Below are 19,627 nucleotides of genomic sequence, written 5' to 3' on the forward strand. Positions count from 1 at the left end.
AGACAAATAATTTTGCACTGACTATTTTTGGCAAGATAGGAGGAAATAAAAGAGTTTGCTGTATTGGAACTTAAGCATTACTTCCATGTACCTGTTTTCAATTCTGGTTTTAAAGCTACAATCAGTCTAGCATTTAATGTGCAATGACCATTCTCCTTTAATCTCAGCATCTTGGAACTCAGCAGAAAAAACTCTAATAGCAACTGTATCACAGCCCAGGACAAGAGTGCAAGAAGAGCAGGAACAAAAGGATAAAGTTCATATTGCTAATCTCCCAGTTTTGTGAGCATCTAGGTCCACCAGGAACATGAAAATAATGCAAGATAATCATACAGAAGATAGGACACCAACCCTATGGACTAGTAAAGTTGAAAAAAACAGATGCTGAAGCCACAGGCAACTATATTATAGCATCCATCCTCCCAGTAATGACATTTTCCACTATCATCCTAAAAACTCATTTTATCTCCCTTCTCTCTTTGTAAGCTGCACAGGGATTTTTCACACTAATTTGACACTAAATAAATGGCTCCACTGGATTTCTTTCCCATTCTATTCTGAAAATAGGACTTACAGTGAAAAGGGACCATAAGGGAATCCAACTAAACAGTCACCAACTGCCTATACCATTCTCTAAGGATGGTTAAGCCACATTTAGCCCCTTTTCCTTGTGTATTCTCTGGAAGCATCTGGTTTAGGCTGCTATTTTGACATCTTCATACCGAAGTTTGTTTAAATAAAGCAACTACAAGCTTTTGGCTAATAAGTGATAAAAAAAATCTTTGCTCTGAGTTGACTGTATTCTATTACCAGAGGAATGTCTCTAAACTGTCTCCTTGGGATGTTTTGGCAATAGGGCATTGGCTCATGTAATATAAAAATGTGAGTATTTACCCCTAGTAAATATACCCTCAACATCCTTGGCTTTATTACCTCTACTCACCCTGAAACACTCTGTCAAAATCACTGTTTCTATGAACAGAAAATGAGTAATTCTTTATCCAACTCCACAGACAGCCACTGGAGTTTAGAACTGATTGCTATAGAACCACTCGCTGTTACAAAACTATGGATTATGCAAAAGCTTGCATCTACAATATTTTTAAGCGATTAATACTGCTGCTGTTTTCAGAAAAGAAAGGTATTTTCTGCTATTGCTAAGAAAGAGAAGGGGTGGAATACTTAGAATCCTCGGAAACTGGACATTTACACTGGGAGAAGCAGTGGGAAAGAAGGGCAAGAATTCCTGCCCATAAACAACCACATGTCAAGTAATACCTGGGGAAAAAAAACCCAGAACGTCACGATTTCAAGCTCACTCCATCACCCTACTCACGTTACTTAATTTTTTCACAAGTCAAATGTCTGTTTTGAGGTTGCGGCTCAGAAATCAAACCCAACATTATATTACAGAGTAGGGCTCTTCTTCAAATTGTCCAAATGGCCCCTCACATTCTCCATATGAACAAATATATCTGCTCAGCCAGTGTCAAATGAACATACTAAATGACAAGGACACCTGAAAAAAAAGAAAAAAAAGAAGTGGAACCAAGAGAAAAAAATAATTAGACAGTTCTTAACACGTCAAGACTGCGACAGCATCTGCAGAAAACTGAAGTTTAAACTTGGGTCTGCAGCAGATCCAGCAAGATGCAAAAGAGTTACAGAATAGTTCAGCCACCGGCCTACACAAAGTCTAGAAATCAGTTCCAGTCACTCTGTCCATAGAGGCTCTTAACTCACTGTAATTAGGCATAAAGTACATCTGGTTTTTATTGCATTTGCCATATGCTATTTTCTGTGTCTAAAACTGGAAAGGACCATCAGATAGAGCTCTAACAGCATTAGAAAGGGAGAAAGTAGATTCCTGACATGCAGTTTCTGTTTCAAGTTCTTAAGGGTCTCAGTTCTTAACCTAGGGAGACTCCTGAACTACAGAATGAAAAATCATAACCAATTTCTCATCTTTTGCATACTAACACACCACCTGCAAAGAATTAAATAAACAACAGAATTTACTGTGAAAAAATGTTTCACAGCTTCAACTGCAACTCAAGTCAAGCACAGAGTGACAAGACAGACCCTGTAGAAAGTACTAATAAAGTCTCTTGGTCTAAATACATTGAGAGTAACATAGTTTACAGAAGACAGGTAAGAGGGAAAGAGCACTTGTAACAAGTGTTCAGTAAACTGCTTGTCCTTAAGGTTTGTTTCATACAAAGACATGTGGCAAAAATAGATAACTAACATTTGTTACCAGAAAAGTAACAAATAAGTTCAAGGCAGGAAAGCTGGACAAGAAAGACACTCGAGGTTTTGGTTTCTCCCTCTCTGCTGTTACCCCCCATCCAGTTCTCCTTCCCCTTCTCCAGCTAAACTCTTTCCCAGCTTCTGTATGCACAGTACCAGCTCATGTCCACACATGTCTGTGCTAGTTAATGTATAAAATTGTCTTACCAGCAGCAGCGCAGTGAGCAGATGATGAATTCCATTCCAACAAAATTACCAGCAGGGGATTTCCGACAAGATGGCAATGGAGTAAAACACAGTTCGGATGCTCAAAGAAACATGGGAAGCCCAAGATAACTGATTACTGAAACACAGCCTGAAACACCAGTAGAGCTTTTCCAGAATTCAGCAAGATGCAACTTCTGGCAGGCAGAGTGCAAAACAGAAAAAGGTACTCCTCTAGAGAAAGGGCATACAAAGCTCATACTTGAAAAGAAAGCTGCACAAAAGAAAGAAATAGGCTTTCTGCCTTTTTTTAAATCTATCACAATAGCTGTTATCTAAAGTTTCCTCCTCTTCTCTTAGGGTAGGACTGCTTAAAGTAAAAAAAAAAAAAAAAATCTCCTCCCAATAAATGAAGACTTAGCAAGTATTTTGATAATGCTTTTCTCTGTCTAGTTCTGCCTACCTTTCAAGTCAGTTTGGAAGCAAAGAAACAGTAATACCAAAATAATAAATAAGTAATGAGAACTATTTTTTCCAATCCTTCCTTTTCTCTTTCACAACATTAATTCCAGTGACTCAGACATATTAAAGAGTCCAAAATATCTCTCGAGTCTGCTGCTTTTTCTGAAACTTAACTTGCTTTCTTGAAAAGCATTGAAACAGTCATTTTATACCTGTTTTATGAGATTGCATAAACTCTTGAGATTTCATAAACTCCATTCATCCTTATGCTTATTAGTCAAGAGGGAAAAATTCCCAGCAGCAGAGCCTTAAAGCTCCACCTTGTGGAAGATGCCTAGAATATTCCAATAGGCTCCAGGGGCAAAGGACTTCAAACCGAGCTTACAATTAATGATATGTTTGATATTGACACTTTGTCATCAGTCACACAGTAAGATAACCTCTTAAATGCATTCTACCCCAGCAGAAAAACAAGCAGTAGGAGATTACCAATAAAATGAAAATAAATGGCCATACCTTGAGTCCTGTGTCCAGTTCTGGGCCCCTCACTTCAAAAAAGACATTGAGGTGTTGGAGGGAAGGGCAACAAAGCTGGTGAAGGGCTAGAGAGCTAAGTCTTATGAGGAGTGGATGACGGATATGGGGATGTTTAGCCTGGAGAAAAGGAGGCTCAGGAGTGACCTTGCTGCTCTCTAAAACCACCTGAAAGAAGGTTGCAGCCAGGTGGGAGTTGGCCTCTTCTCCCAGGTAGCAGGTGACAGGATGAGAGAACAGCCCCAAGCTGCACCAGGAGGGGTTCTGGTGAGACATTAGGAAGAATTTCTTCATGGAAAGGGCTGTTAGGCATTGGAATGGGCTGCCCAGGGAAGTGGAGTCACCATCCCTGGAGGTGTTCAAGGAATGATTGGACGTGGCATTAAGTGCTGTGGTTTAGTTGACAAGGTGGTCATCAGACGAAGGTTGTATTCATTGATCTCGGAAGTCTTTTCCAACCTGAATGATTCTATGAAAAGCTGTTTTATTTTGTGGCAATGGAATAATTATCCTGCATTGAATCAGCTGATAGCAAATGCAGTAGGTCCAGAGGAGACATTGCTTTCATCTCATTTGGTGGTTCCTGTGCACTAGGTTTACTCTCTATGTAAGCAGGAAAACAGGGAATCACAGACAGATTCATCTGGATGAGGAGCAGACAACCAAGGAATACAGCAACTCTGCCATCAAGAATGGATAAGTGACTAACAGAACTTCATCTTGTGATACTAGATTGACTGTAATTTCACACAGGTATTCCAAAAGCTATTCACAATCCTCCTCCGGCCACCTATTACAAACTCACTCAACTGAATGTCCACATTCAGCCATTCCTAAAAGCCTGTACTGAGATCAGCTTGGCCCCCACACACTGCTGTCTATGACTGTGCAGCCTGGGGACGTTAAAGCCAACCGAGCCAGTACTGCCCTCTGCTGAAAGAGCCCGCACGGGAAAAACAGCAACTTCTGCATCATATACGTACCTCGTTTTTCCTGCTTCCCTTTAAGCCCTTACGATATCCAGGGTTTGGTTTTACCGTGTTTTTTTTATGTTGCTTTTTCCCCACGAGGGCTACAAAGATGTTTCCAAGTTTATATACTGTAACACCATGCCAGCACATATAGACTCCAGAAACCAAAATGCTGCTGCACTAAAGCACTACAGACACAGCTCATGTTTTTAGCAATGTAAGGAGAAATAGATAAAAAAAATAAATTTAAAAAGAACACCTACAGTACAGCAGTCATACGACAGTGTCGTGAGATGTTCTTTTCTACAGTAAACCCAAGATACTTAAAGAACACATATCCACGTCCATTCGATACTTGGAATTCATAAAACTATCATAATTAATAACTGATTACTAACAGTAATCACCTTACTTTCTCTGATTTAACCTTGCAACGTTTCTATTTTCAGTCAGGTGCTTCACTGAGACATTCATAACACTCTGAAAGTCTGAATACTGACTGAAATACTGTACCCAATCTGAAAGTGCAGTGCTTTTAGCAACATAGATAAAATTTGGCTGAACGATAAGTTTGCTTGGAACATTAAGGAGCACAAAGTTTAAACTGGTTGAATGCACCGTACCTGAACATGTAGAAAAAAAATGTAAACGTGCCACTCAAAACAGAGGAAAGTGCATCACTTCAGAAGCACAATCACCTTTCTGACACGCACGAGCTGGACCAGCCAGATCTCAGCCCCGCATCCCCCGCTGGCAGCTGTTGCCAGAAGATTTTCAAAGTCACTGTGAGGACATTGTAAGCACTTAAACAAGCGCCCATAGCTGGAGGCTGACTCCATCCTCTCTAAATCATGCAGAACACCCGAGCTCAGCACAGAGCACCTCCCCAGAGCTGCAGAGGGAGCCCGCTGCCTGCTCAGTCCCCTGCCCCGGAAAGGCAGGACCGTCATGTCACTCACCGCAACCCACAGGCCGGTCTCAGTTTCATTTCTCAGCAATGATCATATCGGAAAAAAATAAAAAGCGATTACTCAGCTGACAAGGGGAAGAGGGTCTGACCTGTTGCCGCATGGTACCCTTCGAATCTGTATGTTAAAAAGAGGTGCTTGTTTTAAATTACACTCAATATTTTATTCTTCCTGTTCTCTGAGCTCCAACTCTGAATGACCTGTCACTTTACACAAAGCTTCTGTGGAGAATAGGCTCTCTCTTTTAAATAAAATAACACATCCTAGGCTGTTCAGTTAATATCCTGGTTGCCTCCTTTAGCTAAAAAAAAAAAAAAAAGCAGCCTTTTACGGCATGAAAAGTGTTCAGAGCCTCCATGAAGTCCTCTGTAATTTTCACTGTTGATGGCTGTTACCAAAAAAAGAGCACAGATACAGCAGAACAAAACATTTAATTTATTAATAGATTTTAAAACCAACAGAAGAGCTTAAATATACTCGAGCACATAACCTGAAACAATTTACTTCACCTTTACCCACTGTAGTCTTTTAGATAAAACTATCAAGTCTTCATGTAAAAAAACCAAAGAATTCACTCACACAGTCTTTTTATTCCAAAATGCAGAAGTGTATTTGAACTTTTTTAGTTCATGGAGCAGAACCAAAATTGCTAATAATAAAATATTATGTAAGGACAGAAGGCTAAAAACCTGTTTGTGTATTAACAATGTTGAAGACCTTAAAAAAATGGCATTTCAAAGAAAAAGTACCTGTTGTCACTGGCATGTGAAAATCCTTTGTGTAAATTATGCTTTGGCTATTACTTCTCATGAAATCAAAGCTTAGTCTAAAGTTGACACCTACATAAAAGTTTCAAAGCCACTGTTCTCACTCTGGCCCCCATATGAACCTATTAAAAAGGCTACTCAAACTATCATAATCTCCTTTGCCCCCTACAGTGCTTCAGCTACACCTCTGCACACATCTCAAGACGCAGTGGTTTGGATTAGTTTACTTGGAGCACTAGTCACTGCATTCAGGAGTAGACAGACCCAGTTTAACTTATGTAACCTCATCACCACACAACTGAAGGAACACACTGAAGCTGAGAAAAGATGCACCTTTTGTAAAGTGGTTGTAGGTTTGGGGTTTTTTGAGGAAAGGCTATATATACACTTTAAAAAAAGAGATGCAGCCAAATTCTTCCTGCAACAGTAGAAGCAACAACACACCTAGCCTAGTCCAAGTCAGTCTTGTTGAGATAAAACTATATCATGTTTCTAGCAATTTCTTCCATAGAAATCAAAAGCGTCACAGCTCGATTATCTCTCTGAAAGCCCCAGTGCTGCCACATGCTTTGCCATCACGACAGTATCTTTCTGCTTGGCAGACCACTGTGCTTTATCATTCTCTTACTTCACCTGCCACAGGCTTAGTTTCTTTGGTGAGGAGATACTGTGCCTGCTGAACCACTCAAGTCTGCAAGCATGAGAAAAGCATCCATTGCATCAAAGGGTTAGCAGGAACTCACATATTATTTTTTTTAATCCACAACTTCAGTTAGATTTATCATCCTACAGAGTAAAAATTCATTACATTCCAAAGATCCCTTCAATGAACCACAGGACAGACCTGTCTGTCCACAGAAGCATATTCCAAATGCACTTTTCAGCACATCCTCTCCATTGTGAATAGTTAAAACAGCAAAACTTCATAAAAAATAAGCCTGGACTCAGACTGCCCAGCTGTGTTAGAGAACTACATGCAAATGGTGTGATTACAGGAAGAGTGTTCTAGGCAGATAATTCACCCAGAGCACAAGAACTGGGCAGAAAGTTCAGAACCATGAGAAATTCACGCCTGTTTCACCTCACAATAATAAAATGAGACAAGTTTATTCATCTCCACCTTTCACAGAAATTACAACCCATAAAGGCTGAGGGCATGGAACAAAATGCATCAATTTGCCATCATGATGCCCTCTGACAGCAATGCACGTACCATGACCTTTAATCCATGTAGGCCTGTTCTGCACGTTTGAAAGGAAGTCAGCTTAGAAGTGTGGTCTGCAAGGACAGATTACATAAGACTTATTGACAAGTCTTTCTATGTGTTACACTATTTTTATATCTTTAGTAACCAAAGACTTCAAATAATTCTGTTGCCAGTACCTGACTGATATTCCTGGTCTGAGGTTTCATGCCAAGTACAGTTATGCTTATGGTGTCTGCAGCTCTCAACTACAAAAAAAGGAGGAAGACCATTCCATTCCAGCAAAGGAGGGTAAGCAGCTAAAAAACCTGAGTCCTTGTTTGTAATACTGTGACAAAACTTGATGACTACAATTTAAAATAGTCAAAAAACCTGAGCCCTTGTTTGTAATACTGTGACAACACTTGATGACTACAATTTAAAGTAGTCAATCGGAACAAGCTTCCTAAATAAAAGGATCTGGACAAAATACTAACTGGGAGTTTCAGTCACTTCCTGGGAAAGTAATATTCATGCAATACATAGAAATTATAATAAAAGTAATGGAGGGTATTTCTTAATTTATGATATAAGAACATACATAAAGAAAACATTTTTGTTTTTAATTAGCATGCTCGCTCTGACCTTTGAGATCTTTTTTATAAAGCTTGAGGAGACCAGCATACTCCAAAATGTTGTCCTTGTCCAATGCTAGAGAAGATTCATAGCACATGCAGTTGAACAGGCAGACTAGTTCATGTTTTGTACTTTCACACCTATATTGATAAAATAACTAAAGGCAGACAAAGAAGAACTGACAGCAAACTTAGTTTCCTTTTAAAGAAAAGTAAAACCATGTTTTTATTCTCTGAGTAAAACTGTTGAGAAAGACATCAACACACACAAAAAAGATAAACATATGTGGCCTGCAACGAATATGAAAAACAATGTTCAGTCTTTCTTCTAAATGCACATTTATATTATTTCCTGCATTATGTATAGCATTGCACACAGGGAAGCACCTGGACTCTGGAAATTCAGCTTCTCCTTGCTGCTTTTCATCCTAATGTTACATAATGGACCAGCTTTTATACTGTGAGTGCCATTCTTGTCTTTAGTCTCTGCTTTAGAGAGTTCCGTTTTTTCTACAGTAACCTGAACCACAAGATCAGTATCTCATCATAAAACCTTTTGTGTCGAGCTAATTGGCAACGTCAGCATTATATCCTTAACAGATGACGTAATCCATCTTATTCTGCACTGAAAATACAGGACTCCTCAATTACCTTCAAATATGTGATTTTAAACATACTGCAGTTATCAAAGGCAAACACACACCCTTTGGGTTGCTGGGAACCAGGACTGTTCTAGTTTGCCTGGTTTAATACAGGATATACACACCTGCAGTAGAGCACAATGACAGGAAAATCAAGTTGATTTTCAGAAAGTGTTCTTTTCTCTGATTAAAAAATACCCAGATACAACAAGCTATTTTCACCTATGGTTCCCCCCACTTCCCCCATGGCTAAAGTATATTTGATTCTGGAAATTATTTGAGTGATGGTTACGACCACCCAAAAAACCCCAGTGTCAGCCAGCAAGGTTGAGCTAATTAAATCTGGCACGCCGTACTCTTTTCGGAAAGCTCTCTCACTGACGAGCTGACCAGCACACTAATCCTTCTCATCCACAGATATGAAAAAAGCACTTTTCTAAACAGGCACTTTCCAAAGCACTTCTCCTATGTATCATGTACAGTGTACAAAAGCACACCCCCACAAAAGCACAGAGGTCAAAGGCAGAAGAGAAATTGTCTTCACTTCTCCTTGCACCTTAACTAAATGTCTCACATACTGGCCTCAAAATCACCCTTCAACCCTACAGTAAAGTTCATCAAGGTCCTAGATGTTAATTAAAAAAAAAAAAATCATACATGCAAAATTAGAAGTTGAAAAAGAAACTAACACTGTACATTGAATAAATAGAAAAAACACTCACTAAAGCCATTGTAAAGATATTATAAAACAAATATTGAACAAATAAACATGATTAACATTTTAATAGCCATCGCCAAAATGACAATAAATAAAATACATTCAGTAACATTTCATCAATTTGCTTTGTAAATCCATAGTGCAGGAGTCAAATACAATCATTTATCATGTAGCCTTACTTGGCACATCATTAAGCACAACCCAAAATCTAGTAATTAGTTAAAATTAGTTTGGAAGTTTCAGAAAGGAATTTAAGAAACCATCTTCCCTCCAGCACACCACATACATCCTGAGCTTTTTCCCCAATAAAACTAATCCCTTCCCATTTAGGTTTTCTCCCTCTCTTGCCTAGAGACCTATAAGAGGGATATATCACCACTATGTTAAAGGTCCCCCATGACTGTTTTCTTTCTCCCAACTTACACAGCCCCTTTACTTACATGCTAAATACTCAGTTTACTGGGGAAGTTTTTCCCAATGGTGTGAATTGTATTTTAAAGACATATTCTAGCACTAATGCATTTTGTGAGAAAGTAATTGACTTAAGGTAAAATACAGAGACAAGTAGCATATTCAGCCATTATTACTGTTGTTCTGACTTCCAGGTTAATAAAAATCTGACCACGATTCACGCAGCACAAAGAGGTATATTAGTTCACATCTCAAGAGACTTATCTGAGCCTAACATAACTTTTTTCAGTTGTGCAACAGAGCTGCAATTTAGTCAGCCCCTTCACACAGCCACAAAAACTAATGCAGGAAGTCCTCCACTTCCTCTCATTCTCATTACACTTCCAGAATTATACTTGCAGTAGAAGCAGCATCATCCCTCATGTAAACATGTATCTTCTTGATTTGCTTGAGGCCGCACAACGTTCCTTGGGAAATATGCCAGTAAGAGACCCAAAGCACAACACCCTCCATCTCTCCTCTGTGTATGCCTGGGACACACAATACCCATCTCCCAAGGTCGTTATGAATACCATTTATAACTTGCTAAGCTTAAGAAGCTCCACAGCTCTGCATTGCTGTCAGTTTAGGGCAGCAGCTTAAACACAGCACAGCAGCGAGAGAAGAGTTTCCCCTTCATAGAGGTCTTGGTTCTCCAACAGAATGTGAATCTCACAGTCTGATGAGAAGCACCCTGTACATCAGATGGCATTCTTACTTGACAGCAAAAAGACGGCTTTAAATAAAAAAACTGAAGCCTAGTTCATCTACAGGTCAGGAAGAGATGAATTAATATTTCAGATCCTTAATATTAGTGGTGGCCTTCCTCTTAAATAAAGTTCAGTCCCAAATCACTTCTTTAAATGCTGGAATTTTTCAAATAATTATCTTCTTGGAGACTGCAAAAACTGTTTGTGAAGATGCAGTAGTCCACAGCAGAGGGAAATCACCCTTGAAAATGTTCAGTCATGAACACCACATTTAAATCATGTATTATCTAACAGGCAAATGCACTGCAGATTTAAAAGTTGAGAGTGAAGGTAAGAAGGTTTTTAATGAAAATCAGGGTACTATGTTTTCCGACCACAACTAAACACAAGTGACAAACTAATTTTAAATATGGTGTTTGCTGTTACATCCCTCTTCTCAGACAAGCCATCCCAACTACTGTGGAAAAATTATTAGTGAAAAATGTGTCCATTTGTTATCATGTTACCACAGTAAAGCAACAATAAGAAACTCAAAACCTGAGCAACAAAGTAGATGGAAATCTAAGCTGAAGCCACAGGACCTGAGTGTCACATTTCCTTCCCTCTGACTCAGGTCTGGAGATACCCTAAGCAAAAAAAATTCAGGATGTGCCAGGATGCCTCTCTGACAAACCTGCTGCATCACTGCCTTTTTCAGAGGCTCCCTTGAAAATGAAGTGCAAGGAGATTTATCAACCCTGAAAAGTCAAGTACTCAAAATACTGTTTAGAGCTCTCAACTGTAAATGCTGCCAGAAGTCATTCTGCTTATTGTAATGCCAGCTGTATCTTAAATTCCTGATAGCGTTTCACAGATAACTTAGAAACAAAATACAACAGTAGCTTTATTGCCAACTCTTGCTTACTTTTTAAAATATATAAACAAGCCAAGCTGAATTGAAATCATTATGTTTCAAAACACCATCCTCACTATCACTTATTTTATGGGCTACAATAGTACAGTTATTTCTTATTATCCAGTTAATCAAAATATAAGCATTTTTTGACAGTGTTGCTTAGGAAAAAGAAGAAGTCATTTTTGCTATTTCAGGGAAAATATTCCATTTATAAAATACAATTCTTCAGAAACCCACATAAATACATCTGTATGGTACAGAAATGTCAAGCTTGTTTCTTCAAATGGTTTGCTGTTAATTTTTTCATTTAGCTGGAATCTAGAGTTCCAGGATTCGTCATCACTCTGCACAATGGTGTTCCTGCAAATTAGGCTATTACCCAAGCAAAAAATTCTCTGTTAGACTGAAGAGTGTGAAATGTACACAGAATTAAAAAAAAATATTTTAAACATATTTTTAATGTGATTTGCAAGATTCTTTCTAGCAGATGAAAAGTTATTTTCCTGACTACTGCTCCTTCTTCAGGCCTAGGGCAGTGCTGCTACAACAGTAAATGCAGGTTATCAGCCATCCCTTAGGTGCTGTGCTAATAATCTCCGTAGAACCAACACCCACAAAGTTCCTCCAAAATCAACAAGTGAGAGCAAAGCTCATGTAGAAAACTATTGTCCATACTGACCAACTGAAAACAAAGTGCAACCAATGTAGTCCAATCTTGCACTGGGGAGGGAAGATACACTGAAATTCAACTACAGTCTGGAGCTACCAGTAGCAACACTTCCCTAACATTCAAGGTGTGCTGCATCTTCTGGCACCACAGCCTCTGTTGATACAAAAGTCATCCTGAAGAAAAAAATAAACAAAAAATTACATTTGTCCCTCAGCCTATCTAGATATTTATCATATTTACCAATGTTTCAGTCTTCTTACCAGCTTAATAAGATGCAGACTAAATATCTCAAGGATATAACCATATGTGAGTTTTCAAAAATTAAGTTTATCAGCAGATTTCTGTGAGTTATCTGAAAGTTACCATTTTAAAAATGGGAAGTGAAAGACAAAGGAGCTGGAGAGATGTATCTGAAGTCACCTGGCATGCTAATGGCCAAAGTAAAAATAAAAATCCAGCTCTGTTAGAGTCCTAAACAAGCCCTCTGTAATGATAGCAAGAAAACCTGAAATCCAGTTAGTCACATCAAGAGCAGCTTAATTTCTAAGAAAAGTATTTCATTCCATGTTCACCAGCATTTCTTAGTAAATTCTCCGAGCAAATATTTATAACAATACGGACACAGCAGAATTCTCTCCCTTACCCAATCTGGAAATACAAGGGGACTTAATTGCAAGGAGCAAGTTTAGAGATACTTTATCGTCCTCATCAGAAATGGTTCTTCGAGAACTCAGTGAAGGTGGAGAGCTACATAACTTTTCACCTTCATGTCTCTGTGATAGGTTATGGAACAAGTTCATCATAACCAAATGCAGACTGTATTTTCTGCCACCTATGCAATGCCTGCTTTACACCTGATTCAGGCTCTATAACCATGAATTCAACAACTTCCAGGAACACCAGGTGTTCCTTGGTTTTTTTGTTTGTTTGGGGTTTTTTGTTATGCTGAACAAAGTAGTCATATACCATCCAATATTCTATAAAATACTTTATTACTTTTTCTTAGTCGGTATTTCCCCAACAACAGATTGCTGGGGTTCTGGTCTGCATCGTTTCCTACTCTGCAAATCCCCAGTCACTTGCAGTCAGAGAGTGCTCTGGTACCAACAGTGTTCTCCATTTCTCTTTCATAGTACTGGCCCTGGTGCATTACAATACCTAAAAGCAACCAAGGAGTCACTGGGGATGGGGGGGCTGGAAGAGCATACATTAGCAGCAGTGAAAAGCACGGAATCCTTCTCTTTTAGCAATATTACTCTACATCTCACCTTCTCATTTCTTGATTTGAGGATTTAGCAGCTTCAGAAATTACTGTGGAGACTGCATATGTTTTGAATATGAACTATTTCCTTTTTTTTCTATTCTCAGTTATTTAAGAACAGGGTTTAAAGAGGCAACCTGCACTTTCATATTTGAGGTTACTTTGTTACTTCTCATTTTACACTTATAAGAAAGCCCTGATGGAAATGCTGTTGTGAAATACTCCCTCTTTCATTTATTCATATGAACAACTTATTTCAAGGACTTAGACCATCAGTTTGCAAAAAAAAACAACTAGTAAACTTTATTATGCAAGACATTTTTTAAAACTGGGGCATATTTTGGATCAGCCTAAGTTGTCTCAAATACATGTGGTACTTGTGCACAAACACCTCCCAGTCCTTAACTAAATGGGATATCATGTGCCCTCATACCTGTGCTCTTCTTTTGTAGTAACTACAGCAGTGCACGTTGGTACATTTGTGTTTATGGACAGTACATTGCCCTATTTATTTTACCCTTAAAAGGAAAGTTCAGAGATTTTCCAGTGCTGAGAAATACATTGCTAAATGGACACACAAAAAGCTGAAAAACCTCTATTCCTTGAGGATAACCCTTAAGTAATCAGACAGCACCCCGGCACTGGTCTTCCATGGCCTGCTGGATGAAGCTTGCACAAGTGGCAGCAGCAGCTTCACCTGCTCAGTGGGTGCCACCCCCACTTGGAGCTGTCTGCTACTGTGCCCACAACCATCCCGTCCTGCCCAAAAAAGGGAGCTCAGAGACTATTTCCTCCTGGAAGGCCTTGGTAGAGTAGGTGCACAGATGTTCCTCCAAGTAACTCAGGCAAGGAAAACTGTTTCATCATCGAGAAGAACTGCTAAACTAAACGGAACCTAAAATTAATTAGTTAACAGAATCCACAGCATCACAATTATAAATCCTGGTGAAGAACTCTGGCTAACGAAGAAATAGCAATTCACAACGCAACGTACAGTGTACTCTCAAGTTTCTCTCTTGAGCTTGACTCAGCAGGCCAAGGGATGCTGAGAACAGTGGGAAAAGCTACACGGCTTGTTACAACAGGGATTGCTGTCCTTTTGGAGTGGCTAATGTAATCCTTTCTCTCTAATTGTAGTTAGCAGGAAGGCGATATTCGAATAAGCGGTTCCGGGCAGTACATTTCTTTTATAATTATCATCCAGCATTGATTTGTTTTTGGTAATTGTTTTTGGACATTTTAGAACAACAGACATTATGAAATATACACAGATTAAAAAAAATGAAAGACAGTTTTTCATCAGACAGCCAAGTACATGTTTATCTGGTACTGCAAATAATTTGTCCTCTTGTTTGTATTTGAAAGCAATGTTAAACCGAGGGAAAAACATTTCATAGTAAATTAGAGGCCTAGCATAGTCATAGCCAACATGAGCATGGAACGTGTACCATTAAACCATGTTCGTGGAAAAGTGAAGCAAACTGATGTGTACAACCATCTTGTGAAGGTTTGTAAAACGCTATAAGCAGGAATTTAAGAGCTGTAGGTTGAAGTATAAACCCTGAAAAAGCAATACACCGAATCTTACCATGCACTGCTGGTTTTGGAGCTCTTTGCTGCATTTTCATCTTCAGCGTGAAACTAATGCAGAGGTAACTGCCATGCACTCACCTGCACATAAAAATGCTCCGGTGCAACACAAACTTTTTGAAAAAGTCCATCTTGCAATACTCAAACTTGGCTCAAACTCTGGTAGGCCAACAAAAGACACTCATCCAACAGCTGCTGGCTGTTCTCGCCACAAGGAAATACCTCCAGTTTGCAGTTGTGTTCTTTCACAGCTGCATAATCCCCATGAATTCATACAGCAGGCCACAGTGCAAACTTGCAAGCCCAGGAATATTGGAGTTTCACCCTTCCCTCTGCACTCCTGTGGTGGGGACATGCAGATGGCAGGTACCTGCACACTGGGTGCTTCCGGGTTTCACAAGGCTGTCGATGGCTGTGAGGTGGCACCGGCCTTCAACTGCCATTGGCCTCAAGGAGACAATCTGATCTCTGCTTTGTTATTCTAATATATGGATTTGCATAGCATTCTTGAAATATTTTGTGTAAACAGACCACTTGGACTTAAGTTTACTAAACAGCACTGTCCTCCCCATCATTAAATGCTTAGTGGAAACCATACTCCAGCTTTTTTACTTCTATCAGTTGTGACGAACGATTTCTTACCAAATATCAGGAAGCACTGAACCACCCAGCCTGTGCTCCACAGTGCAAAGACTTCACTGTAGAATTACGTGAAATAGTTTTCCATGTTCTAAAATTATTTCATCCCACAAACATTAGCTATTCCTTCTCCACATTCTAAAACAATACGTGACACTAATCACAGATTTTGCCTACTAAACAGCTACAAAGCTTCGTTATCACATCCTTCAATTAAGAATAGGGTGTTCTACTTCCCTAATGGTGTCAGATTTTGCCTGATAAATAACTACAAAGCATCATTATTGCATCCTTTAGTTAAGGTTATAGTCTTTTGCTTCCTTAATGGTGACTGACCAAACAATACGTAAGCTACAGGAAAAAAGCACCATTCCTCTCTCATGCTACCTGCAGATGTGATTAGTGGTAAGCTGTTATGGTAGCCAGTGCTACAGACAAACTGCAAGATAAGCTCAGATGAGTACCTGGTCTTGCAAGAACCAGCACATTTCTTTTGCAGTCAGTCTTAATATATAAAATACTCAGAACTCAGTTCAGAGTTTGAGAGCACAAGTTTCTGCAAGAGTACTACAAGGTGTATTTGCTTTTGTTTTATCAGGAGTCAGTATTGATCATCACAACTATATATATATATATATACACATATATATATACAACCCGCAGTCTCAAATGCTCCTGAACAACAGTAGTAGTATTTGCAACACGGGAAGCATTATGTCACCATTTTTGAAAGCAGAAGGCCAATATTTTGCTGAGAACCAGAAGCGGGGAATACAGAAAAATTACTCTCTTCAGGTGATGACTGTGCTCTGTTCAGATGGAGATACCGGGACTTTCTTAGTGGCAAGGTACCCCAAAAAGAAAAGATATTATCCTTAAGATGAAGGTCCTAGTAATGTTTGTATGATGGAAGAATTCAGCTTCTCCTGAGCGAAGCCTTGTGTAATTTTTGGAAGCACAGAAAAACAGTTTTAATTGACGATGTACTATTTTTTAAAGTTTGCTTCAGTTCCAATTAAATCACAAGTGGCAAGGCTGAAAGCATGGTATTTTCTGCTCTGCTGGGGTGGCTGGGGTCCAGGCCATCTGCGTGGAATGCACGGCAGGACATTCCACCCTTCCGCCAGCATAGCCAGCGGTGCCAGCCGCTCCTGCAACCCGCAGAGGGGACAGGGAGGGATCTTCTTTTGTTTTCCTTATTTGTTTATTTGCTTTACTCTGGCAGCAGGCAAAGGGCTCCTCTCTTGCCAAGTTCATTACTATTGTAAAATGTTCCCAATTACACTGACTAAAGCACTACAGTGAGGAGGGGAAAAAAAAAATTTTCGAGTTTACAATGAAACTACAGGACTTTATAAGCCTTGATTTTAGAAAACAGGTGAGAGCTGGATGTAGCATCTCTCTCCTAAGTGCTCAATCCACACAAATCACTTGTTCAAAATATTTCTTTCAAATTTTTCAATGAAGTTTTTCATTAAAGAATCATCCAAGTGCTATCAGCCTCTTCATTTAGTGATCTTCTACTTCCAAAACTTCTAAGTTTTGTGTTAAGATCTGGGACTATTCAGCCATATGTAACATATTCCTTACTGTTTTCTAAAATTACAATCAGTTTGTTATTATCAACATGAAAAGGCATGTTTGTATCTTTCTGGTCCCATTAACTCTCTTCCTCATCTCACAGAGTTCTTGTCCCCCACTCACTGAGTGCAGACACAAATTGTTGGTGCAGCATCTCTCAGTCTCCTAAAGATGACAAACTAACCAAGCAGCAGTATTCTGGTAGTGGCAGAACTGATTCAGGAAAATCCCATCCTCCTTTTCCTCAGTGGCACCACAGCCTAAATCAGCCTTTTCATATGACTCTGCTCTGAGGGAGAGAAAAATGCTACTTAAAAGCTTACAATACAAGATTAAGACCTCCAGTTGTATAACTCTGGACACCAAGTTACTGTCACAGCCATACACTCACAGGCACTCACATACACAGAACAACTTCTTACTCATGTACAGCACAGCTGTTCTATGCCTCCTCTGCAATTCAAATGTTGCGTGTTTTCCTTTGAAGAGATTTTATTTACTGACTTATCTCTTATGTCTAATTTACAATTCCAAAATATATCTATCATTCTCCCACTTCTCAAATCAGTTAGTACTATATCTGCTGGTCCTAAGCTGCAAAAGACAAGGGACCTTCTTCTCCGAGAGAGAAGAATCCATTCCGGTGTAATACTCAGAAGTTCTCTAAGCACAGCAAGAGATAGTATAGAACTACACTCTGACATGCAGGAGCAAGGTTGTCCCGCCCAAGATAATGATAATTAATCAGAATATGGTACTTGTTTGAAAGGCATTATTCTCAAGTCCCTTCTGTTCAGTTGGAGAGCTAAGTAAGCATTTGCTTCATATATTAAAAATAGGTAGAAGACCTGAGCATAGCAATAACTTTATTACAGACTACAAGAATGCTGAAGATGCTACAAAACCCCTCTCAGTTCCTCCAAATACATGGAGTTCCAACAGCCAAGAATTAATCACAAAAATCTTCCACTGCTCTTTCACTATGAAAAAATCACGGTTACACTTTAACACAAAAGGAAGCAGTAAGTTCAGCAAATGCTTACTGTCAATGCTGAATCAATATAAGCTTAGGAAAAAGAATGAGAGGAGAAGCAGGAGAGTAGGAATAGCATTAAAAGCAAACACTCATCCACCACTTCCTGAAGTTAAACAAAAGGCACCAAAACTAACTGAGCTGCTGCAGGCCCCCTGCCCAGCTCGTACCTGCCACGCAGCTCCTGCCCACAAAACACCGCAAGGCTGGACGAGAACATTTTGAAGACCAAACGTTACCCTTCCATGAGATGTTCCCGCATTTCTCAGTGGGAAAGGAACAAGAAAATGGAATGCTGTCTAAATCTGTTTACCTAAAATAAGTCACCCCTGCTTCAACACTCCCTCCCTACCCCGAGGGATTTAAGAAGCATGCACTGCCATGATCTGACAAGATCCAATAAACCGGACAGCCTCCCTCTCGCCTGCACAAGGACACAGCTGCTCTGATGCCTCATCTAGGCTTTGTGTGTCCAACAGTTCAGCCAGATCTTTATTTCAGTAGGAAGTATTACACACTCCTCTAATCAAGGCTGCAATTAGACCCACATGCAGATAACCAAATCCTGAAGGCTTCTTCTGACACAAAAAGATTAGTAGAGCTTGTGTTTTTTCACTGTCCCTTTCCAGCTCCTATCTCTCTTACAGTAGCTCTGCTAAAACTTGGTACACTTCCCAAGCAAAACTGTCACCAGCTAATCTCTAAAAGCCACCAGCACACTCCCCCCTCCCCCCAAATGGATCCATCCACAGAACAAAACCAGCTGCTCCTGATAAACCTACATGGCTGCATTTCACAACACTCTGGAGACCTCTAAAGCACTGTGCCTGAGCACAGCATGCTTGGTCCTGTAACAAGTGTATTAACACATGGCCCCTTGCATCCTGGAAGCACAAATATTACTGTGGAAAAGTGCACAAAATCAGAAATTTTAAGCGTGAACTGAGTCACAAGGAATGTACTCTGAACAGCTAGGTAACTTTAGGGTGAACAAAATTAGTCATCTTCAGTGAGTCACACAAAACAAAGTACAATTTGCAAAGATATCAAATTAAGAACATTCTGTTGTAATTGATTTTAGTCAAGAACTTCATGTCATTTCATATTAAAGACATATTTTTTGATTTGTAAGTACACGTTAGATTTTTACATAACAAAACATCTGGCTGGGAGCATGTGGCAATAGACAGTATGTGATGCATATCCCACTTCCTAACTTCCCTTTGGTCCCCTGGCCAGCACAAGTTGGCCGTCTGTGGCACTAAGAGAGGGAGGACATTTATCATTATTCTTCTATAATCACCTATTCAATAAACAGGATTTCAGACCTAACAGCTGCATCCAGCAATGGGCAATCTAAGTCAGTCCTTTACCAAAAGATTACATGTGACCATCCACAGAAAGAATCCATTTCTGTCCCCAGGATACATGGCATCCCAATTATGGAGTATTATGTCAGCAGAAA

General features: G+C 39.5%; 1 protein-coding gene across 2 annotated transcripts in view; it reads right to left on the reverse strand.

Moving 5' to 3' along the window:
- The window catches only part of MOB2 (MOB kinase activator 2), a 113,907-nt gene that overhangs the window by 71,649 nt on the left and 22,631 nt on the right, over positions 1-19,627 (reverse strand). The window contains exon 1 of one of the 2 annotated variants that reach the window (XM_017811911.1): positions 14,991-15,297. The exons of the other annotated variant lie outside the window; for it this stretch is intronic. Coding sequence (XP_017667400.1) covers positions 14,991-15,040 — 50 coding nt within the window. The 5' untranslated portion in view covers positions 15,041-15,297. Of the gene's footprint in view, positions 1-14,990; positions 15,298-19,627 lie in introns of those variants that run through there. 2 annotated transcript variants of the gene reach the window in all.

The sequence above is a fragment of the Lepidothrix coronata genome, unplaced genomic scaffold (genome assembly GCF_001604755.1).
Source record: "Lepidothrix coronata isolate B3197 unplaced genomic scaffold, Lepidothrix_coronata-1.0 Scaffold1, whole genome shotgun sequence".
NCBI classification, from domain to species: Eukaryota; Metazoa; Chordata; class Aves; order Passeriformes; family Pipridae; genus Lepidothrix; species Lepidothrix coronata.